This window comes from Triturus cristatus, chromosome 10 (genome assembly GCF_964204655.1).
Source record: "Triturus cristatus chromosome 10, aTriCri1.1, whole genome shotgun sequence".
Taxonomy (NCBI): Eukaryota; Metazoa; Chordata; class Amphibia; order Caudata; family Salamandridae; genus Triturus; species Triturus cristatus.
The window spans coordinates 310,719,966-310,745,979 of record NC_140593.1 but is presented as its reverse complement, the minus strand read 5'-3'; the positions used below and the strand labels follow the sequence as shown (position 1 = coordinate 310,745,979).

General features: G+C 42.3%; 1 protein-coding gene across 3 annotated transcripts in view; it reads right to left on the bottom strand.

The window, feature by feature from the left end:
* The window catches only part of RUNDC3B (RUN domain containing 3B), an 876,147-nt gene that overhangs the window by 91,786 nt on the left and 758,347 nt on the right, over positions 1-26,014 (bottom strand). For 2 of the 3 annotated variants that reach the window (XM_085631311.1, XM_085631313.1), the window contains one exon: positions 9,234-9,355. In XM_085631311.1, the coding sequence (XP_085487437.1) occupies positions 9,234-9,355 (122 nt within the window). Of the gene's footprint in view, positions 1-3,397; positions 3,941-9,233; positions 9,356-26,014 lie in introns of those variants that run through there. The other variant, XM_085631312.1, reaches the window with a different exon arrangement.

Genomic DNA, 26,014 nt, shown 5'->3' with positions numbered 1-26,014 from the left:
GAGCAAGCCTTACTTGAAAAGGTATGAGAATCTAAAATTACATCCTGCTCCAGAGAGAAACCTGACAATTTAGGCTTTGTTGCAGTGGCGTAATGCAGGGCCCATGGACTGGAGGGGGGCCCTCAAGCATGCAATGGCAGTATGACCTGGCAAAATACACAACAGCAACTACTGCTGCCTGTGGAAAGCCTGCTCAGTCCGACGAGCTTGGCAGTTTGCTGAAAGAAATACTGTTGCAGCATTTATTGATTTATTGTTGCAATATAGAAAATCCTCGAGGAAAGGTACCAAAAAGACACAGTGGAGAGCAAAAATTAGGGAATGAACCATCAGGGAAAGAGAAATGACGACAGAGGACACTAAGAATTGTCAAGAAAAATGCAAAGTGTGAGTAAGAGTTGACTGAGTGAGAGAAAGAGTGAGAACAAGGTTATAAAGAGACAGGTGAGCAAAGTAGCTGAATGTGAGCACAGGAGAGAAATTGGAGAGAAAAGAGACAAGAGAGAGAAACCAGAGAGAGACAGCTAGATAAGCATGCAGGATGTAAAAAAAAAACGCAGCTTAATAACAGACAAACAGAGACAGAAACAGGGAAAAAATAAAAGGGTGAGAGTGAGAGCAAGGTTAAATAGAGACCAGTTGGAATAAGAGCAGAGGGAGACGGTGAATGAGAAGCAAGCTTTTTTTTGGGGGGGGGGGGGTATGGGGAGTTTTATATTAGCACAAACTCGACCCAAATGTATCAGAGCAGTTTACATGAGCACCAATTGCATTACAGACAGACACATTGATTTTGTTAGGCATGGGATGATTAAACAGTTTGCCTAGAAAGACAGGATGTTGAGCGCCCCTGCGGAGACTTGAACCCGGTTCCCAAGCTTCAAGGTGGACCACTCTAGCACCTAGACCCCAGAGGTATATTTGGTATTTATTGCACCAGATAAAGTCTAAAATTACTAGGTTCTGAATTTATCAAGTGCAATAAATAACACCTATTCAGAGTTTTCCCTCAGTGAACAACATATACCAAAACCATATGCCTTGTCCTGTTTATTACTGGCTCTCCTCCCCGCCCCCCTCCCCCCAAATCAGTTTATTTGAAGCTTTGAGATGGGAGGCTATAGGGGACAAGACTGGTTGGGGTATGGTGAGGGGGGCTCCCTCATTATACTTTGCAGACGCTGCCCTAAGGTTTCATCACACTGCTGCCTAGTTGGAAGATGGACACTTTTTTTAAAAACATATGCAAGTCCCTCACTTTGGATCAGGTCAGGCCTGAGGGTGGAGGGAGTAAGTCAGATTCATGTGCCCCCCTCCCTCATGACCTACATTGAGAGACTAAGCAGAATTGTCCTAAAACTCATGCTATTGACAGCAGGTACCATAAGGCGGGAACTACAGTCGAGTTCTTGATGACAGAACCGCACCTCTATGCATGGCTGTTATCAGTAAAAACCGTATTCAAAGAAATAGCGAAGCAAACTTGAAAAGTCTTGAACTACCTTCAAACCAATGTATTGTAGTATTAATTGGAAAATAAAGTTATACTTCTTTTCTTGAATATGTGTATTGAAAGAGAAAATCATAATTACTATAATATTTGGAAGAGAAATAATTTGATGCCATTATGAGTTTGCATCCATATCAACCTAAACTCAGAGTGCATACTGGACAAAAAGGTGAATGCTGACCCTTTTGTCATTGACTGGCCCCGCGGTACACACCTCTGAGGGGTTTAGTGGGTCAATGTTAGCATATCCAGTCTTTAGAAAATTGTTTTAACTAGCTATCTATCTAGATATCGATCTAGTTTTCCTAACATAACTTCTAGGAATTTATACTGAGTCCATTACCCAATGGGGCTGCCGGTGTCGATTTTAAGTTACCTTAAAGAAGGTGTTTTGTTTACTGCTTTTTTTTTTTTTTTTTTTTTAAAGTTGAGAAGTTGGCAAATACTAAAGTTGTTCTGGTGGAGAATGCCCTACAGGCTGCGTATGATAAAACCTTGTGATACCTTAAATTCAGGCCAGACTGGGAACCCAAAGCAGCCCCACGCAATTTGGTCGAATCAGTCCCGGAAAGAGGGGTGGGGGGGCGTGCAAGTGTGAAGCACTGCTGCTTTTGTTACGGGGGGCTGATATTGCAGCACCGCTGCAAAACAGGCCCCAACACCTCCAAACTACCGGGGAAACACCCGATGCCCAGCACGGACAGTCCGGTCCGTCTTAAGCTAAAGAAAAGTCAATTATACAAAACCTGAAAGGGTTAACAGATTACGACCTTATGGGCCAAAACAATGTATTATTGCCATCATTATGAATGGCGAAAGTCCTGAGGAACTACTACATATGGTAAAACGGCACCTGGTATTAATGCAGTATTTACCAGGGGATTATAAATTTGTTCTTCAAAGGCCTTTGGAATAGGCAAAATATAGGGAAATTGGCACTACTACACTGATTTCTGCATCTGAACCCCCAATTTCGGCCTTTTGTTTTTGGCGAAAAAGTTCTCCAGGTTTGATGGGGGATTTAGCCCAGGACATGAATGGAATGCATCAATAACATATGTGGCAATACCACAGGACTTGTAACACTATTCATGTTTTGACATGGTATTACGGCTAAACTTGTAATAGGCTCCTTTGTGTATAGAACATTTATTAAGCATTTTTGTCTGTCCTCAGCTTCGGCAGACAATGGAAGTCAATCATCCATCCCCACATTTATGGGCCCAAGCTACAGGCTTGATGCAGACAAAGAGCAGCAGCTCAATGGAAGCCACAACATAATGGGTAGATCAGACCACCACGCAAACACAAACACTTTTGGTGTCGAGGCTCTCGCCCAGTGTCTCCCAGTCTCAAATAAGTAGACAAAATATGTGTTTATGTTTCTCTGCTTCTGTGGTTGATCTTGCCTGCCCTGCTCCTCAGCAAAGCAAAGCCTGTAGCTGGGGCACTGAAAAATAAAGTAAGAGTGGCTTTCTGGAATTGCACAGCTGAACAGAGAATCTGCTTCATTATTGGTGTGGTGGTCTGGATAAAGGGTGGGGCTCCAACTGGGCACACCCACACAAACCAAAAAGCCCACCAGAGGAACAGTGAGCGGACAGCTGTGCAATGCTTTGAGCAAGCCTATAACAAAAGGTATTGCACACTTAGGAAGTATTCTGATTAACCTAACAGCTCCCAGCATTCCACCACTCTGCATGTTTGTACTGGATATAATGGGGTTTCTCGGCATTCGCATACTGCACTGTTTTTAACAGTGATCATCACTTGCTGATGTTTAGCCTTGGGATCTGCCCCTCTCATCCATTTTAAAGAGTTGGAATAGTGAGGGTTCAGTTTTCCATATAGAAATAATGACTCTTGCGGCTCTTATTCTTTTATTTTGCTTTATTAAGTCATTTTTTTCTCATTTCCTTAACACACATATGCAAAGCATTGGCTCACACTGGTAATGTAAGAACATACAAAAGACTCTAAAGGAAATCAACGGATAACATTCATAGAACACGTTCGCGGCGCATGACTCATTAACCCATCAAGTAAAGCCCACTTCCTAGTTGTGCACATGCCTTCAGTACATAACAAAATTCAATGCATTCAGGACAGTCTTCTATCCGCTGGAAACAGGTCATACACATATAGCATCCATTCAGTTATGTCCTTCTAATTCAATCTCGGTGTACGCTCATGCACATCAGCCTTTGCCTCAGACTACTCCTCTAAATCAGACAACCCTTCCTCAATACCGAGGCTTCCATCCCCAGCAGCACATGATCAGAAAGATTTTAATTTGATACTTTGCTGTTGCTGCTTGAAGACTTCCTCTTAATCATACAGAAGTAATCTTCAGGAGAAGCCTTGTGGTGCCTTCTGAACCAAAATCCAAATGAGGTTCAGGGTTCAATGAATCTTCAGTTCAATGGGACCCTACAAATGATGAGGACGTATTCTTGGTAAATCACTTGAAGTACAGCAAAAATTCCATACATACCCTATGGTCATACGTGCTAAACCATTTTCCCAAAGACCCAAAATGGGTAAAACCCTTTGATAAATCTGGTTCTAATGCTTAATTTTATGTTTATATGCCATCATCTGCTACTCTGCGATTTGGACAGACATACAAGTGCCTGTTTTGGAGGAATAGGACAGAGCACATCCATTTAAAGTTATAACAAATCTGGCCCTATATTCAATTATGTGCTCTTCTTTCTGTCTAGCTTCCTGATTCAGGTGGACATTTCATTAAGTATAACACAGTTACTCTATACATAGTACTATAAATACACACATTGACCCTCATCACGTTTGCTGGATTGGGGGCAGCGAATACTGGAAGGAGGATTCTTAGATTCCATGGCTGGGGGTGGTCACTGCTCTCCTTGTGGTGCTGTAGGTGCGTGCCATCCTCCTGCCCACAGCCCCTGCCCCTGTCCATGCAGTGTTTTCACCAGGAATAATCAGTTCTGGAGACACAAGGCTACATTTAATGGCTTGACGCGGTATTCTACCAGGAGTTAACGCCCCCGGTGGGATACTGCAATTCATAATGAGGGCCATTCTGGTAACTACTGTTTCCAAGTCAGATAATAAACACCAGTATACCAGGTAGAAACTAGTAGAGTCAAACCTTCCAAAATCTATGACAAAGCCTATTGCTGTACCCAGCTTTAGACTGTGGTAACTACTGAAATTAGATTTAAAAAATGATCTGCTATTACTTTCAGAGCCGATCATCAACCAACATTAATGAATTCAGTTACCAAGGCAACAGATTCATCTGCTATTTCGATCCCACAGAAGAGAATTACAGCACATTGTTCAGTGGTAGCACATCCTTTCCTGAGTGAGCTCTAGAAAGTAGTCATGAAAGACTACGGCAGGGACAACTGTACTTACCGCCCTATTGCTACCAATTGCTAATCTACATGAATCACTAAGTGATGTCATTCCACTTCATTACAGCTTCTTTACATATAGGGTGACCACTTCCCATGGGTCATTACAGACACTGTGTTTAGTCTTGGACTTTTGTGGAATAGTCTAATACATTTTGAGTGATATAGTCTTGTTCTCGTCATTTACACTTTTTTACCAAAAGTCCTGAAATTAATCGTTTGTAGGTGAAAGGTTTAGGACGGGACACAGTGTCTGTAATGACTTGGAGTGAGGTGGTCGCATCCCAGTACTTCCAAGAAAACAACAATTTCTCTCTCTGCACTAATCTTAATGTATCCTTAATATGACATTAATATATAATATTATAACCCATTCAGCTTGATTGAGCACATGGCTCTCTTTTCACTTCCCAGATGTACTGTCCTGGTCCCTCATGGTCCTCCTCCCCTCTAAGCCCTCAAAAATGTAACCTTTATTGCTATTGAACCATAGTGTCACTGACATCCCAGGAGCTCAGATACTTCAGGCAAATAAGCATCCGGCGAACCGCCTAGTTCACACATCTGTCAACTCTCTGGGCTCTCTATATACATTTATTGATTAGTGAGGGAGTAGGACGTTTGCCCTGTGTCAGTATGTAAATGTATGCACCAGTGAGAGGGAGCAGTTCGGCTGGTCTGTCTCTTCAGTCACCCTGTGACAAGTTCTGAAGATACCCAATAATCAGGGCAGGGAATAGAAGTGTATAACTGTCATGTTAACCAATTCTCTGCCTGTCTGCCTGGGGAAAGCAGGGAACAAAGAACCAAGTAGTAGGAGACTTTGGAGAATGAGAACCTCAGAGCTGAGCCCACTGAAGAAAGAGAAACTCAAAGCTGACTTTGGTGGCCCATGGAAAACAAGGATGTAGGCAGACATGGGCACCAGGAATCTGGATCACAGGGACTTTACCAACATAGTGACTTTGGGCTGGAAAACATTATACAACAAGACTGGATCCGAGAACATCAGCTATGTAAGATAGAGGTAGCCCTGCTACAGCTTACACTAAATAAAATCCATCCATCCCTCCCTCCTTTCCAGGATGGCATGTTGCCATCCGCACCTGGATAAAGGCAAACTTCGCACTAAAAAGACTGACACTAAGCTGATAAGTTATTTGAAATGCAACAAGACCCATTGTCCCATGTGAAAGATTGTCATAGCTGACACATCTTAGGTGGACGACCTCAAGACATCAGATTTTGTTGCAAATCACCATGTAGAGTCAACCCGCTACAGACTAGACATTCACGTGGGTTAGATCACAGAGTCGCAAAAATCACCACTCTCGTTAATGAAATGGTATGTAAGGATAACCATTCAGGACTAAAAAGCCCCAATGGAGAACCTTTGCTCTATGTATCACAACTGCAAACAGATGTCTGCAACAAGGACCACAAGGCCAATTAACTTGCTCACAGTGCACACCATACAATTATTCAGTAACATTTAAAAAAAAACTTAAGTCTGTCCTTTGACTCCAGTACAGATTTCTTCCTGAGCGTAAATCTCATTGCCATGCTGATTCCCTTCAATCATTTCGGTACCTCTATGTTCATCCTTAAACATTCCCATTTCTTCAGCAGAAACAATAATTTTGATTTAATCATTTTGTCTCTCAAAAACTTCCAGCTGTTGAAACGTTCCCCTATTCCCTTATTTCACAATTCCTCCTAGCATCTTAAGCATTTTATTAGGCTATCATTTTGTAGTACATTGAGAAATAGATTATTCTCTCCTTTCCCTATGTTGGCATTGTGCGTTCATATGGATGAAAGCTGCCCTTAGTCATCAAACTCAATCTATAAGTATTACAAAACCATCAATGTCTACAGGAGACGGTCTAGAAGTGAAGATGGAGAACAAACATTATATTGTCATTATCCAGCGGATGTTTTAGCTTACCCTTTCATTTCCAATGGGCCTGTAGGCAATTTTATTACTTGAAGGTAAAGAGATCAGGAAACTGGCCTCTTGTGAATCCTACAGGGAACACTTGAATGTGTTAAAGAGAGATGCTCATTATTTAAATGTTACCAATGTTGTCTGGCATAGAAAGGCATAGTCTAGAGAGGCACTCAGTTGGATGGCCTCTTCAGGGGCTCCTATAATTGGCTGACTTAGGTCTACAAGTACCCTAAAAACCTCCACCTGAATTTGAAATATATGGATTGAAATAATGTTGTGCCCAAACCCAGCAGGAGCAAGTGAGTGGTCCTGATAGAAGAGGTCCAGATCCATGCAGCAGATTGCTTTATGTGATGTGGTCTGCAGCCTGGATGTCTAGGACATCTGAACCAAAGAGTGGAGATTTGGTGGGACCAGCAGATGACAAAGAAGAGGACCTTTGCATGTCGGAGGCCATGTAAGACCACAAGGTTCTGATTAAGTGTAAACCATAACGGTGAAGAGACGTGCTACTAGCATCACCCATGTACTCATTTGTTGCTGCTGTAGCCTGAATCCATGATCCGTCTTATTCTGGGAATAACCTGTAAGTTACTGTGAGAGGTAGGAAGCAGACACATGAGGCATAGCCAGTAGTGAATTGCAGCACCCATAGGATTAGAATCCGTACTGAAAAAGGTTGAAATAGGTGCACTGCGCCTGGTGTCTGCCTGATCTCGACCACAAGGAAATAGAATTTGCAAACCTGGGCAAGGACACTTCGCAAGGGCAACGGTCCGCAGGCATTGGGAGCGGGGGGGGGGGGGGGGGGGGCAAAATGTGTACACTTATGGAAGGGTATTCCTCACTCCAACAGTCAAGACTGAAGCACTGAAATTGAAGGGTAGTGGTTGGCACTGAGAAAGGCTTGGATTGAGAATGCAAGCGGATAAACACTGCTTCTGTGCATCCTAGCTCATGTAGCAACTGGTAGACCTGTCGGCCTTAGGGCGTGCTGCCCCCATACGTATTGCCTACTCACCTCCAATTTTTGCTGGAATATTGCTTCTGTTGGCCTGAGGACTTTACCACTGCTAACCAGTGCTAAAGTGTATGTGCTTACTCCCCTAAACATGGTTTGATTGGCATATTTAATTTACTTACAAGTCCCTTGTAGAGTGATGTACCATATACCCAGGGGCTGTACATTAAATGCTACCAGTGGGCCTGCAGCACGTATTGTGCCACCCACTTATGTAGCACCTTAATACAAGTCCCAGGCCTGCCATTGCAGCCTGAATGCAGTGTCACACTGCCATGTCAACTTGGCCTTTAAATCCCCTTGTGTAGCCTTAAACCCCCCTTTTATTTCATTTAAGTCACCCCTAAGGTAGGCACTTGGCAGCCCTTCGGTCAGGGTTCTGTATAATTAAAAAGTTGGACATGTCCTTTTAAGTTTTTAATTTTCTGTTAATAAACAAATCCACATAACCATGCCTTCACTTGACGTCTGGAAATGCCTGCAACGGTCTCAGCAGAGGGCCCAGGATCTTTACTTATCATACGTGTCAAGTCTGCAGGAATTGAGTCTGACCAATGGGTGCCATTTGTACCACCACGGGGCAGGAGGGAGTATGGGTCTAGTTCAGCGTGATGAATGGCAACATACAATAGAGACCGAATCAGAGAGGCTGTTTGTTTGTCTGCTGTGCCGAGAAACTCTTGGAAAAGGCAGCAGGAAGTCACCCATCAGCGTAGGGCCAAATGCGATGGAGTCTATGCAGAGAGCCAGGGCACAAGCACTGCAAGAACACGTCAAAGGGAGGGAGGCTTGTTTATCCCTTGATTTCATGCTAATAGCAAAACTAACAGAACTGTGCGAAGGGGTGACCAACTTAGAAATTCGGAGCAAAGCAGCAAGATTGGTCCACTGCCTTATAGTCACAGACAAAAGGTGTTTACAAGCACACAAGAATAAAAAAGTGCAATGGAGGGAGCAGCAGGTGTAAAGGGGGAAGAAATAGTAACTTGATCATGTTGGGAGCCGCGGATAGGCCTGGATTAACTTGAAACAATCTGTGCTTGGTCCCTGATCCACTGAATGGATTGGAAGTGATGGTTGGCCAGCACTGGCCAATAAAGGAGGTTGCAAAGAAGAGGGAAAAAGCAGCCAACAAATGGTGAGCAATGGGCAGACTCCAAGTCCTTATTGTAGACAATAGTGCCTCGTTAGCGCATGCTTTCGCAGGCTCAACCCTAAAAAAATATAACTCAGTAATTCAGTCATGTTACATAAATAGTTAAACACAAATTTAATAGGTCATTAATATTTTTTCATAATACTACACATAATAAAAACAATATAGTTTGGTACTTGAAAAAGTCTAATTACCATCACACAGCAGGTTGAGCCCATCGTTCTTAGCTTCACTGTCCTGGGAATGGTTGGGGCCAAGCGAAGATGGAGAAAGACTGAGGTCTCCAGATAACTGATCGAGACTTGGCAATCTTTTCCTGAAAACATAAATGTCACATGTTAGCAGTATTTGGTTATTCTCAATTTGCAAGCATCAACTGTAGAGCACTGTTGTTAGGGCCGCTCCATCAGTTAAATAAAACAAATACTTACCTCCTTGCACCACGGCTGCCTCGGTCTCTCCTCTGTTGTTGAAGAGTCCAGAAGCTCCCCAGAGCCAACCACAACATAGCAATGCAGCATTGTGATTGGTCTGAGCGCTGTGGATCGGCCCTCAAACGGGGACTGGGAGTGTGTGCAGGTTCCCCACCCAGGGTGTAATGCAGCCTGGGTGGGGAGCATTCAAAGTGCGCATGACTGTTTGGCCAGCCCGAGACGGCCTGCCAAGCAGTCAGGCACACTTAGTGTGCACAGTCCACTCCTCCTCCCTGAGCCAAAATCCCCACCCTAACCCAGCCCAGCAGCAACAAAAAATAACATGATAATAAACCTCATCATTTTATTTTCCCCCTTTCCACTGAGAACAGCGTGGCAAACCCTAGACTCAAGACATGGCTGTTTAACTGATCCCTGCCTTGCAGCAGGGTTCCCAGCACCTGGATACCCTCATGGGCGATAAGCTGTGCTCTACAAATCTTGTTGGATATTTGATGATGACAATCCAGAAGAGAGTCGATAAACCACTATGGTTGCCCTTGATGCCACCCACCAATGGGATGTCTTCTAACTACAGACATAGTTTATGTGTTACAAATAGCGTGGCACCCTTTTTAGAGAGAAATATGTAAACTCGCCACACCCACGTGCGACACATCTAGTGGTGGGTATCATGTTGTTCAGTGGAGATTCTGGCATTCAAAGCCTCCTTCTAAGGCCCATTAGTGTTCAACTCCCTCTCCATTTTTAACAGGTTTCATGAGCTCTCAGCTGACCAGCTTTATAGCATCCCCTTGAGTCAATAGCTTCCTTTACTTTAATGCTTTGATTGTTGCATAGGTTTTGGAGATAGATTCCCAATCCTCTTTGGTTGGAACGATTCAAGCACAACAATCACATGGTGAAGCACAGTATTGTTAACTAAAATAGCAACTGCTTTCAGCAACTTTGTTTTTTGCAGTATGCATGCCGAGATAAAACATTATGTCACAGATAATTACATTTGAGTGTCACAACAAACATCTCATTTTTTAATACCGCGGTATAGGACTACATGCTTTAATTGTGGTAAAGTTTTTTCTACAGTTGTGAGCTACAACTATAACCTTGCTGGCTCAAACAAACATCAGAGACAATCCAGCAGTTTGCAACAGGGACCCAAGTTATATCATATCTGTGAGACAGTTAACTTCTTCACATCAGCGTTACACAGTACAAGAAACAAGGACACTGTGCAACGCTACGGAAAAAGTGTTTTTGTATACCTCTTAAGGTTTTAGGGTTCTTCAGCATATGTACAACTGAAAAATCCCTCTCCCTTTTCCCCCCTCCCATCAGTGGTTAATCCAGGATTCCTTACAGTGTCTTTTGACACCACATCAAGAATGGCCACAGATGAAGCAATGTACTGCAAACCCCTTGCAATTAGAAAAGTTCATATTCCCTATATAGCCCCAACACTTGATTCATAACTGTATGGCATTCCTAAAATCAAACTGTTTTACAACGTTTTACCAAGGCTAACCGGGTAGAGAGGTGGGGTCAATTCAGTTGCAGGCTGTTTTCTTAAGCTGGAGGAAGGTTTGTTTGTTCCTTTCCAAACAGGAGCAGCACCTGATCAGTCCGCGACCATTTGTTAGAATATGACTGGAAAATGTTTAACTAGAAAAATGTAATGCAATTCCAGTGTGTGTCTATCAAGCAGATTTCTGGTGTAGGTGTTTTTATACATAGTGTGCAAGTAGTTTCCTCCTAAAACTATAGAATAATTGAGGGAACAACATTTGGTGGCCCGAGGGGACAGCTAGATTAAAACGCAGGGGGACCATAGGACAACAGTCAGCATAGATTATTGTAGTTTGGGTAATTGTTTTCTGTTCCCTATATCTATGGTTGTCAAGGGGATTACCTCATTAGAAGATAAATTGACATATAAAGGTGCATCAAAACAAGGACGTAGGCTCCAATGCATCAATAGATAAATGGGTGGACAGTTGGAAATGGTAGATCTATGCAAAGAGACTTTTAGTTGCATAGACAGATGTATAGCTGTCTGCGCACATGAAGGTATGGCTGTGAATATGGATAGAGAAATTAATGCTTGAATGGAATGATTGATGTGCTGTTGACAAACTGATATATGGGTGAGGATGAATGTATGGCAAATGAACAGCTGTCAGTAGGTAGAAGAATGAAGGCATGTTTGTGGTGGATAAGGTAATGACATTCAATATATTCACTTACGCCAATTGAAGTCACTTTGAATTTATTTTTAATCTCATGAATGCCTAACTTGTAAACCGGTTTTAGTTGCAAATGTTGCATTTCCATAAAATGTCTTGAAAGCACCTTGTTTTTTTCTCATCTTTGCAGGTGTCTTATTATGTGACTCGTTAAGTTAGAAAAGGCTTATTGTGCATTGTATTTGAGTAGTAGACTACTGAACTTTTAATTAGAATTTGGCCTTGGATATGAAGACCGGGATGGTGGGAGAGACCCTCTTGAACCCGACATACCAGATTGATGTTACATCCAAGGTCTCCCAGATGGTTATTCCTTTGATTTAGAGATGGAAAACAAGAGTGTGGCTGCTCCCAGGGAACACGGTCTTTGTTTTGGTACGTTTGGTGGAAACAGATAGCAAGGGACCTTCTACAATCTTATTTCCTGCTTTGTGTAATCTTTATAAAAGTAGAGCAGATCCTGGCCTGACTTCACTGAGAGAAGCCTTCACCTCGACACTGATGATTTCCCCTTCCACAGTGTTGAGCTTCATGCTTGACCACCCATACTCTTGAACCTCAAGCTGGGTTCATTTAATACTGACAACCTTCCCCATAGAGTTTCCCCTTGCTACTTTCAATACTTTATGTAGACTAAGGAAGTACTTTTATGGAACCTACTTGGTTGATAATTTGCTCGCTGTATGTGATTCTATTTTGCATGTTCTTTCTGATTATATAATGAAGGAATACAGTTTATTCTGTAATGCCCGATTCCAAAAAACTCCAGTAAATACTCCCTTTACAAGCCTACAGGTCAATGTGACAGGTCAATGTGCAATTGAATGTAGGAAGATACATCATTCATGTATAATGAATATCTTGCTGACGAAATCACATTAATGTTTGAGAAAGAAGTGAAATGTCATCCTTTAACTCTTCCTTGAGCACTTACTTCTAGCCAGTGGTTCAAGATTTCAGTCTCCGTGCCCAATCTCTAATTTTTCCATGGAGCAACTATAGGTAACCCTGCAGTTCCTTCTTTATTCTCTTCCATAAAACTAAACACTCACAGGGCTGGATTTCAGTCCTTGCATGGCCATTCAAGTCTCTCTGGTTTGATCGCATTTATGTTCTACTACACTCCTACTCAAAGTACAGCCCTGGGGCTGCATGCGGCACTCCTGACCTACTCAACTCAACAGGAAGATAAAGAATATGTTAAATAAACGGCAAGCATTTATTTAATGGTTAATTGCAGTTAAAGAATAACCAGGGTGTCATGCACTGCTTAAGTTTAAGACCACCTTCCTTTTTAAACACACCTTGCAACAAATGTGTTTAAATATGATAAAGTCTCTGAAAACTAAAAAAGTGTATTTCATTAACAAGCAGAACCGTTTCACAGTAGTAAATCAGATGTCCGAGCATTGAGAAGTATTTTCTTAAAAGTGATAGTTTTCAAAGATGAATTTAGAAACATTCACGCTTCCCCCTCCCACCCCAACAATGCTGATACTGAACTAGGAGGCTATTCAGCTGTTATGTTATGTGCAACCTATGGATGGCAGGGGTTGCTATTATTAATCAACCTTATAGTGCATTGAATCAAACACAGGAGAAGGTTTTGTCCACTCACATCCTGAAGTCATGTATTTCGAGGTCCTCTTATATGTGATAATGAAGCTTAAGGAGAGAAAGTGAAATCAAACAATGCCTAGGATCACACAATTTGGTCAAGTGGGGAAACCAGGATTGATCACAAGTTTTCTTGGTCCACATTGTGCAATTCAATTCAGCTACTAGATGTTCATACTTCCCTTCCCCTACACTCACCTTACAAACCCCCACGACCATTGTCCTGCTGGTATCAGTGCACCCCTCGTTCACATCACAGACAAAACCTTTTGAGTCCTGGGGAAATGTTTGGGAGTACCTGTGTTCTACTACAATCAGATTGTATACTGAAATAATGTTGCTCTTTTTAGAAACGGAGGTCGGTTTTCCATACCCCCTAGCTCTACAGACAATGTGCCAAGCTAAATCAGCAATCAGTTGCACTGCAACCACTACAGAACCCACTGAGCAAGATGTATTCTATGCAACGATAATTTTACATGAAATGTTACAGGGACAATAAGTAGTACCTCAAGCCTGGAGCACATAATATGAATTGTAACTACATTGAAGGCAAATAAAAAGGCAGCTGCAATAATTACCAAAACTGAATAATAGATAGGACTCCATTATTTGTTCATATTAATATGTAGCAGTCCAGCTCTCATTTTGCTAATGGTAAGATTTTGCCTAATTATAGAAGTCTAACAAAGCAGAAAATAAAAACTAAGAAGAGTTTCAAAGATGGTATACACCCTATTCGTATTAGAACAATTAAGTTCTGTGTTCCTGTAAATAGCAAGGCCAGCTATTCTCTACTCGCTGGCTGCACTGATAATTCAGAGCACGAAGACTAAGTACCTCCAGGACCAGTAGCCTTCAATAGGAAATGACACTGTATGACCTGCCCCAGTGTTGTTTGCTATGGAGATTCTGCTCTACCCTTCACTTTCTCTGCTCGCCTTTTAATCTCATTGTTGTTAAGAACTCTTAGTGAATACAACTGACAGACAGTGGCTTGATGCCCTTTTCCCTTTTATTAGACTGTGTTCTTTGAATATCAACAAAACTAGAAACTTAGTCCACAACCTTCCAGAAACACGTAGAAATTAACAACAAGGTAATATTAAAATGAATTGGTAAGCGTTTAAATAAAGCATTGCAAATATATTCAATGAATCTTAAAGAAACTAGCACAATGGATATCACAATTGATTTGAGAGAAATAGCTGCTGAATTAGAAATTGACATCTCATAAAAAAGACAATACATTCTTTCCCCCAAATCAACGTTCAACCCCATCCTACCTCCAGGAAATACAATAGACCTCTTTTACACAGAAGAAAGAAGTAAAATCAGATGCCAACCATCTAATATTACTCAAGGACAAACAGGAGATCAAGGATCTCAATGATAACACAGAATTGATTATGAAAGAAGCTGACAAAGGGGGAAATATTGTTATCTTACATACTGGCGACTACTTGAAGGAGATCCACCGGCAATTGGGGATGTTACCAGCTATTTAAAACTACCCAAAAATCCAACCTGTGAAGTACAAAACAACTATATCAAAATGTCTTGACAAATGGTACAGTAAAAGCCTTATTGCTCTGGATGAGAAACAATTCCTATATATATATATAGGATACCTGGTGATGTCCACCCTTTACCTACTACCAAAACTACATAAGCCAGGATTCCCTCCAAAAGGATGGTGCATCATTGCAGGCATAGATTCAATCTTCTCTCGGTTTGGGGAATACATAGACCATGAATTGCAACCTTTCATGAAGAGTTTACCGTCCTAAAGAAAGGACACAAGAGACACTACGAAAATTGGACACCATCGATTGGCAACATACACTACACGCTGGCCATAATAGATGTGGTGGCCCTTTGCATAGTAATAAAATACTCTGATGACCTGGACGCAGCACTCTCCTAGATCGGAAAAAGGAATCATAATTCTAGAAATGCTTGACTTCTGCTTGCTAAATAATTTCTTAATTTTCAATGGCTTCATCTTCCTACAACAATAAGGGACTGCGGTGGAGCCTAATTCGCTACCTCGCATGCCTGCATCTTCATGGGCGAGATTGAAAAATACTGCCTCTGGAACGAAAAATATGAGCGATTTAACAACAACAATCTTTTGGACTAGATATATTGATGATATATTGATGATTTGGCAGTGACAACTGGTTAGTCTCCAAGAATACAGCTCAGAGTTATCTGTAAATCAATGGGGAACAGTAACATCCTTCACTTCCAAAGAAGAAATTGAATTCCTAGACATAATACTTTACATTGATCAAAACCAATTGCACTTTCAAATACACAGAAAGGAAACATCAGCAAACTATATTGCCTGCAACAAGCGGCCATCCCCATAACCCGGTCGACAATATACCCAAAGGAGAATACTTAAGAACCAGAAGAAACTGTAGCAAAAAGGAGGAGGAAGATGACAACCTTTGAGATATCCCTCTCCTAAAAATGGTAGCTCTCATAAGGAGGGCAAAATAAGCTACGCCTAGATACCACCTAAGTCAGTGAGGGAAAAAGGGATTTTTTATTTATATACAACACTCAACCACTCTAGTAGTGTCATGCTTAATCATTGGGTTCACCCTGACTCGTAAAGTTCAGGGTGGTCTCAACTATGTTCCACAGATCTCTTGGTATAATTTTTTTTTTTTTTTTTACAGCTAGATAAAATTCCTCATTCAACCCCAAGGTTTCCCTTTAGCGACGGATAGGATGGGAGAGATTAAAAACTATATAAGGGGCATTTAGGATATTGTGGTCCTATAACCCTATTTCAAATGTCAACATGTGTCTGGCCTACACTACTGGCCCAAAAAGGTCCTGGGAATTCATCAGGGCAGAATTGATCCTCCAAAGATGAAATATTATGTCTAATGTAGATCATACATGGCACGCATACATATTTATTTGCATACAATGATTGTGGTGCACTCACCTTCTTGGAAGGACCTGAAAAAACACAACATACGGCCGGGAGTGTTAGTGCCACAAGCGTGTGTTTTATAAAGGCACGCTCATAACCCTCTGTAAGGTGCCTTATATAATGCCAGTGTTGTCTGATGCGCTTTTAATTATAGGTGTTACTCTTATTTGCAGCATAGTATCTCACATTGCCCCTGCTGTGCTTAACAATATCAACAGGGACCACATAGTGGTGCTGTTATTCTGTGTCTGAAATCAGACCAATCAATCTCAATACCATACACAAGATATTCAACTTACAAGTGGTTTCACTATCCATTCATTACTTAAAAGCCCAATTACATGTAGGATGGCCCGGTGACCATGGGATGCAACCATGATCTAAAGCAAAGCAAATGAGTGACATGCTGTGGTTTTAACTACTTACCCTAGTGGTGGGTAAAAATGTACCCTCAGGGGCGGTGGGTGTAGGCCCTGTAGTCCCACCCTAGGGTTCGCATAATAGGAGGAAAAGACAAACCCGCTGCGGTGTCAGCATTAACAAATAAAAAATAAAGAAATTCCGATATTCTACTAATTCTTCAGTAAGGATAACCTGGAGTGCAAAACAATAACCAGGTCCATTGTGCCAGGATGAAAGACTACTTACTTCATCAAGGGCCCCTACCCTCTGGAAGCCTACTCAGCGTACCTCTCCCCGGCTGGTGGCCGTAAAATGCCAGGGAAGGCGTCATGTACTGTGAACATTGCTAAACATTCACAATTAATACACTTAGCTATGGCTGAACAGATGTATAAAGAACGTAACTGGCATTTTATTAAGTCAAGTATTGCTTAATGTAATTTTTATGTCATTGCTTAGTTTGTTTTTTGTTTGAATCACATGATCACACTGCGCAATCATTTCACTTGTAGGTCACTTTGTTAAAAAAAAAAAAAATGTTTGTGTATCTGTAAACTTTGCTATAAGAATCTGCAAAGCAAAATCAGACCCTTGTGTGTTTTCAATTATTTATTGATGTGTCAAAGTTATAGGACAAAAGGAGTAATTGTTTGAAGCAATTATTTATTTTCTCCCCCAACAGAACCCATTGTAATTCTATAACATTACATACCCAGATTGAGGGACACCGGGCCACCCCATTGTAATTAAAGGTGAAAAAATAAAGTAGCCTGCATATCTAAAGTTTTAGATTTACTGCACGAACAGCTGAAATACCTACTTACGGTCACATGCTAATGTAAACCTATAAAGAAATGCATAACATATAGAATACATCTTAATCTACATACATTTTCTTTGCATGCTCTCTGGCTCACAAAATAAAATTGACCCAACAAGCTAAACAAAAACCATCTTTCTTATGCACCCTGTGCAACAAAATGAAAAACTGCCCTAGTAGCGAGCTACACAAACTACTATGTGATGGACATAATTGGCCATTAGGAAAAAAAATCTTAATTTTTTAAACAGCCATGCTTGGCTTTCATTCACTTTGGACTCCATAGGCAGCACAATACTACTAAAAGTAGCAAATAAACCCAAAAACTACACGAACAACTAAAAAGACACATGTATGGTCACATGATTATGTAAACCAATAAACAAATACATAAATGGCTAAAAATAAAGAAATCACATTACATCTGATGATTAAACAATTTGTATTGGGTTTTATCAACTTTAAACATCAGCAATTGTAGCAGAATAAGAACAAAAACGGGTAGCATTCCATAGATACATGTCAATTTCAGTACATGAAGGAAATCAAGGTATATAAAACAAATAGCAAGTAACAGGATGTCAGTTTCAGTTCATGCATTGCCTTATAGGCTAAGAGTAAAATGCACTGGCTCGTAATGATGAAAAATGTTGCAATCCTTCAGCTTTGTGCTGCCGTTTAAAACTGTCTCCCTGTGTGTCCTAAAAGGATGAGGGAGACCCAATGAATAATGGGGTTGGGTTGCAGAACTGGGACAAAGAAACCGGGGGGGGGGGGGCAAGAGAGATAATGTATAATGATGCGAAACAGAACTTGGGGGGTTTGCGGAGAGGGTGTTCCTGGCATATTGTTATGTGTGTGTGTGTGGGGGGAAGGGGGGGGGGAATTTAGCCAGGGACCGCTGGCTTTTAAATTTGGGACAGTGAGGGAGGTGGGTCCTCTTCAGCTAGTTCCTTGATGTGCATGAGCATGGTATCCCAGGCTGTAGCTATAGGGCGCCTGCGTATGCGAAGGGCTTCTTCCCAGTGCAGAGTTTTTTGTCTCTCATCTGAGTAATCTTTGTACCACTGGGGGAGAGCTGAACAGTGCTAAGCCTTCCAGTGCATGGTTAGTAGACGATTGACCAACAGGAGGGAGAGGTTGGCAAAGTGTGCCCGTATCCTGTGTTTTTTTGTCTGGGAAAAAATACCTAAGGTTGTAGCCTCCCATGATTTTAACGTGGTGAGTTCTGTGACCATGGTTAATGAAGCATGTACTGCACACCAAAAGCTTGATCACATTAAATCTTATTACCACTCCATAGTTGTAGATAGTATTCCCAAAGATAGGCATTCCTTGGATATTAGCTCCTTTATAACTTTCCAACTGTTTGACGAATCACCACAAAATGTTTTAGAACTATATAATTTTCTACATTTTGAGATGTACATTTTTGTGGTGAATCCTTAAAAGGGAGCCCAGATAAAAGGGAGAACCAAATCGCATTTTTAAACCAATGCATTTCCCATAGACTATTGTATTTGATGTGGAGTAACAATGGCTGAATGAATTTATATGAAATTTGGCAGGCTAATCGGTGCAGAGATTATGCCTTTTGGGTACTGCAGTCCAGTTGGGTAAGTACTTTTAAAGTTATAAGCCATTTAAACTTAGTGATATGTGTCACCGCTGTACTTTCGTGGAATTTCACAAAACTGTGTGAAACGACCACGGTACATGGCCATAAACTTATTTAAAAATATATAAATACAATTTCCCACCTATCACCACTTTAATAAAGTGGTCATAGGTAGAGACTTACTACTTACCTATGTCTAAGACCCTAACACTGAACACATCCAAAGTGTAGTAAAAACCATATTGTTACCTTTTCATTCTTTAAAAGTCACTAAGGCTGGTCATCGCCATGTACCGCGGTATAGTGCAAAACATAGCTAAAGCCCATCTGCATTGATGGATTGTTGTACCCTTGTGTCATGCGTGGTTTCACATGGGCAATGCAATACTTAAAATTTACAAAGCAACGCAAGGCCATCATGCATGGCCCTGCGTTGACTGGTAAATCTGGAGAAACGCATGGCAGTGCAATTCGCAGTTTCGTGTTACTCTGCACACTAGAATTTATATTTCTGCTAAATTTAGCATAGATCCTTATGCCACGCCACTGCAGCCACTCCACTATATACCACTCCACATCTCTCCACTGTATGAGACTCCACTCTACCCCACTCCACACTATTACACTGTCTGCAAAGCCACAACATTCTATGTTCTTCCACTGTACGCCACTCCATAACTCTCCACTGTACACTATTCCGTGTGCCACTCCAAAGTGCGCTACTCGACTCCAAAGTATGCCACACCACTCTACCCCACTCCATTCTACGCTACTCAATTGGATGCCATTCTACTGTATTGTACTCCAATCTATGCCATTCTTCTGTACTCCACTCCAGTCTACACTACTTTACTGGACGCCACTGTACTGCATACTACTCCACTATACGCTATTCCAGTCTATGCAACTCTACTATACATCACCCCACTCCATTCTGTGCTAGTCCATTGGATGCTACTCCACCCCACTCCACTGTACACCACTTCAGTCTACAACACTCCACTGTATGCTATTACACTATATGCTATTACAGTTTACACCCGTCTACTGTACGCCACTACACTATATGCTATTACACTCTATGTCACTCCAATCTATGCTACTCTATTCTACGCCACTCCAGTGCACTTACCTCCACTCCAGATAACTCCACAAAAATCTACTACACTGTCATTTTACTGGACTCTACTCTGCTCTATCCCTGTACACTGCACTGGCACTCAACTCTAAGCCTGTGCACTCTATTGTACAGCACTCTTCTCCACCATACAACAGTTTAATACTGTGCGACATAGCATTCCAGTCTACTGTATGAGACGCCACTCCAATTTATAACAGTTTCCATCAATTCAACGTATACCACCCCACTTTACACCACTCCACTGAACCCTACACCCCTCTATGCCACTCAACTATATACAACTCCACTCTACGCTATTCCACTCTGTTAGACCTGTCGGCCCTTTGGGTGGTCCCTCCTCATCATTATTTATTTTGTCCCACTTTTGCCTCAAACCCTGTTAGTATTTTTCCTTTTTGGGAACCACCAGACTTTTTAGTATTGATGCAGATTCAGGGAACCATTTTATCTACCCCTGGAACTTCTGTCTGAGGGCCTGGAGCACAAAATGGTGGCCACCCATTGTCACCTGTGACATCACTGGAACCTACTAGAACCTTCTGCAACATTCTGGAACCCTGTGACAGTTGGAGGCGGTTTAGAATGTTGGGAAGCCAAGTCAGAGTTGACAGTTGGAGTTGGCAGTTGGCACCTGACTGGTGAAGAGAGAGCAGCAGAAACCTGAAGGAGGAAGGAGTGAGGCAGCAGGGGTGGAAACTTGTGCCTGGAGTGGGGTCCATAAACCCACCCTTGATACTAGTCCCTACTGACTGAGCCCAGCCTGGAGCCCTGTGTGGGAGAAAGCAAGAAAAACCATCTTAAGGACCTGGACAGCAGGAACAGGCTTTAAAAGTAAAGAACAGCAAGTTCCTGACCTGGTTACTGGTAACTTCCTGGAGCCCGACGTTGAGAAGCCTAGAGACCTGGGGCCGGAGGTGAAGAAGCGGCGCTGACTGGAAAGCAGACGTCGTACCCGGAGCCACCAGAGGTTGAGAGAGGGCGCCGACGGAGGTCGTGGAGAGTACCAGAGGTCGTGGAGGAAGACACCTGAGGTCGAGTGTGCGGCGTCGACGGGGGAGTGAAGTCCGCCCTCCGGAGTCGCCGGAACCTGAAGAGAATCGTGCCGGAGGTCGGGAGTGGAGGTCGCACTCCGGAGTCGCCGGAACCTGAGGAAAGGAGCACCGGAGGTCGGGAGTGGAGATCGCACTCCGGAGCCGTCGGAAGTCGACATCGAGCCAAGACTGCCCGACGTCATCGAACCGGAGGTCGACATCGAGCCGAGGCCGCCGACATCGAACCGGAGCCGCCCGAAGTCGACATCGAGCCAAGACTGCCCGATGTCATCGAACCGGAGGTCGACATCGAGCCGAGGCTGGGGGTGAATGTTTTGATCTGTTCTGCATTCCGTCCATCAATTGTGTGTCATTTGCTTTCTCGCCCTAAGTGTGCCAGGTATGCCCAGACATGGGTCCCGGGCTCACTGTGCCACTGAATTCAAGCTATCCTGGCTGATGAGTTGAAACCCCGAAACAGGTCTTGGGATGCTTGTTTCTTGTCCAGCCTGGAGCCTGTGTGTCAACAGGCTCACTATCTCTGGTGGCTCGCAGCACACCAACCACCAGCATACCATCTGACTGGGAACAAATAAGAGCAAATACGAAAACAAACGAGAAAGATCTTTTCCATCTATGCACCCAGGATAGTGAAAGACATCCCCATGTCTATCAGAACTGTCCCAATTAAGACAACAGCTGAAGACACACCGCTTTAAATAATACTTCACAGTGATGTAGCAACAGTCCACCTCTGCTCTCAATACCCAAATACCCCTCCAATCACTTTGTGACTGACCCTTTGCCTTCACCATGTACAAAGCTCTGCTGCCTTTCACTAAGGTTTGAACTATATAAATACCAAGTACTTGCATACGTATTTTACACGTACTCAAGCCATGATATCTCCCATGCCACAGTAGTTATTTTTAAGAATGGGGCTCCCTCATCATAAAAGTAAAGTAACCAACTATCTTTGCAAATTATTTCCTTCAGTCTCTCTTTTATACTACTTATGTTTCATTGAGCACACACAGGTTTCTCTTTTTTGCATTTTACAGTTCACACATTCATATTCAAGCTGTGTGGCTGCAAGTGTATACGACTGTTTCCTGTATCACTTATGACGTAGTTGCTCTTGCAGATTTAAATCAGATTTTTTGCAAGATGAATAAGAGGAAGGACACTGACTGAAGGACTCCTGGGGATAATGTATATCGCAAAGAATAGTTTACTACTTCAGACCATGCACACTCCCACAGTGTACTTTCAGACATATCTTAATCGTTCTTTCTGATCTTTCATTTTAATTTCACAGCATGAAGGAAAAAACCTAGACTCCCCCACACCCCCTAGCACATCAGAATTCTGAGATGGGGGAAATGACGATGGGTAGAAGACTATCGACATCAGTTGTTGAAGACAACTGAATATCACCATAGGAAACTCTGAAGTTTGTTACTCACTGTTGAAGGTCCCTCTAGTTATGAGCACTTCGGCTTGGTACAAGCCTGTAGCTCAGTTCAGCTGCTTTCTCCTGGCTCCACCATTTTGTACATGCCTGTTGCCCACTGCAAAGCACTCGCTTCCATTCAGAGAAATCCACCCTGCTCAGCACTCTCCAATTACTTTCTGAAAAATGTGAAAGATCCTCTACTCCGGGTATAACACACCATCCTACTTGGACTTGTACAGCTTCAACAAGGCACAGAAAAGATATGAGGGTGCCTTCCCATCTAGAGACCGGATTCTGCGTAATGTTCTGTTCAATATAAATAAGATTGTATTGGTTTGAACATTAATAGTGAAACACTACTTGCAAAGCTCTGTTAATTACATCTACAGGAAGACTCTGCTCACTGGATTTTGAGGTCTCCAATATGAGCCATAGTCAATACGTATTACCACAATAGTAAGCACGTGGGACTCATTCAGAAACAGATAGCTTGTCTGTGCATTAGAGGGATCCACAATCTAACGGACATGATTAATTCCACTATGCATTAGAAAATGAACACAGGACAACCACAGTTTCTGTAAAAATGTCATGGCACCTATCCCAGTGTATTAAAACGTGAATATAGCGCAGACGATGCAGTGCTCAGAAAGTGAACATACTTACACAATGTGTAACAGAAGACACTGTACATTACCAATGGTTGTGTACCTTATACCAAACAGTTAAAAGCAGGGTAGTTGTACGAATTCACAGTCCGCTCGTATTAACTGTGTCTGCCTACCAAATGGGAGAGTTTGATCACACCGGCAGTATGAGCGTTATGGGAGGCAGATTGTTATGTGACATCTGGAATCTTGTCTGCCTGAAATTAAATAATCATTGATCTTGTGCCAGAACCTGAGAACGTTTAATCTTGCACCCAATCCATTAATACCAGCATTTTTTAAGTGGTTTTCCAGCACCATCTCTACATAAAAGCAGCACATAAAATAGAAAAATATTTTGGGCTCTCGAATCATCCTTTCACTATGAGGTAACAAGAGATAATGAGCGAATGACTAACTGATATGGCATACGAGTATATTCCTTTTCGAATAACAAACACCTACTGCATAATGTGTTGAAAGGCAAACTGTTTACAATTACACATTTTTTAGCACACTCCCCATGTGTTGATCATCGATTAGGAAATAGGGATCCAGGCTTGTAAATATGAAACTGGCATGCATTGAGAGCAGAGTTTTCTGGCAGGGAATCATTTTGGAGGATGAGAACCTCAGAAGTGAACCCTATAGGAGAAGAAACAATGGAAGAAGATAGATTGGAAAGACAAAGGTCGTCCCTAAGAGTGGCTACAAAAACACAGTCTCCATGATGTAATATGTGACGTCATCAGCAGTGCATTGCGGGGGCGCAAGTTATAGTTAGCTGAACTAACTATAACAGGGGAATTTCTATGGTTTTGTACGAGTGAAATGTCCAACTAACTATACCGTCCCTGAAAACGTATGTTTTTTTCAGTGAATTTCAATGGTTTTTTAAATGCCTACAAAGTTAGGACATGTGAAGAAAGAGGAAGAAAAGTGCATCAAGAAGCGAGAGATGTGCAGAAAGAACCAACAGAGGAGCAGAAAGTCCTCCTGTGCCCCCAACATTTTAGTGACGGGTACTGGTGGTAACTGACTGACTAACCAGGACCGGAGCCAGTGCTATTCTAAAAGACACTTCGAATACAGTGAAAACACCTACATACACTAGGGAACACTATGCATTGGGGTACCCCTGTAATGAGCATGATCTCCTCTGTATTTGCCATGAGTTAGTGCCTGGGTCTTTGCATGAGTACATGGGTAGTGACTGGATGATTAGAGTGCTGCAAGGAGAGTGCATGGTGAATTAATAAGTGCTTGGGTTTTGGTGGAGTGATTGCATAAGTACACACATGTCACATCAGGCCCCACCCCCTCCCTTCACCACTGTGCAAACGTGCCCCCTGGCGGGTTTTAGTTTTGGGAATTAATTCCCCTTGAATCCGGAGGGTCCCTGGGGGCCAACTAGCCTACCGGGTACGTCCAGTAAGAGCCACAGTGTTGCGTTGCAGATAGGTAGTCCAAGGCCACACCCCTTTTTTACACCTATCTGCAACGCAACTCTGTGGCTCTTACTGGACGTACCCGGTAGGCTAGTTGGCCCCCAGGGACCCTCAGGATTGAAGGAGACTTAATCCTCCAATTTGCAATGTGCCAGGGGGTGCATTTGCACACTTGGTATGTCAGGCCCCTCCCCCTTTTTAAAAAAAAAATTAAGAAAAAATACAGGAAGGGGGCCGCGCGGCCTGGCCCACCCAGGGGCTTGAATACAATGAAGCGTGGGCTCCTGCGCTTCGTTTTTATTTAATTTTCTTGGCCGGATTCGCGCACCCAGCGCAGATTCAGCCGATTTTTTTTTTTTTGTGAATTGTTTTTTTGGCCCTGGGGGTCCTTGTGGGACCCCCTGAGCAGGCCTAGGGGGTCAGGGTGTTTCTACCCTGCCCCCTTTTCTTTTTTTTCACAATTCTTTTCTGTTTTCTTGTGACTCGGTTCTAGTGTTGACAGCCAATTAGAATAAAGCTCATGGTCGGAAGGGTTCGCGGATCCACCGCTGCCATAGATAGATATTTTTATTTTTTGGTTTTCTCATCAACTACTGAACGGATTTACACCGTTTTTAAAAAGATTGCTTTCTGAACCAAACAGTACCTTTTTGACAAATTTGGTGTAATTCCGTTCAGCAGTTCGGGCTGTAGCACATCCCAAAATTTCCTATGGAAATTAACATGGGGAAAGCACGTTTTGGGACCTCCCTTTTTTCTCAGTCCCCGCTTGACGAATCACCCCCAAACTTTCAGGATAGGAGCTGACCTGGATAGACTTTCTTTTACTATAACTACCTACTGGCGACCGCCAGTAGGTTATATATATATATATATATATATATATATATATATATATATATATATATATATATATATATATATATATATATATATATTCACTGAAAAAACCATAGGTTTCACACACGTTATAGTTAGCTGGACATTTCTCTCGTAAAAAAACATTGAAATTCCCCCGTTATAGTTAGTTCAGCTAACTATAACTCGCGCACCCGCAATCCACTGCTGATGACGTCACATATTACATCACTCATGACATGGTCAGTGACATCACTCATGACATCACTGATGACATCTCAAATGGCATCACTGATGGCATCACTGA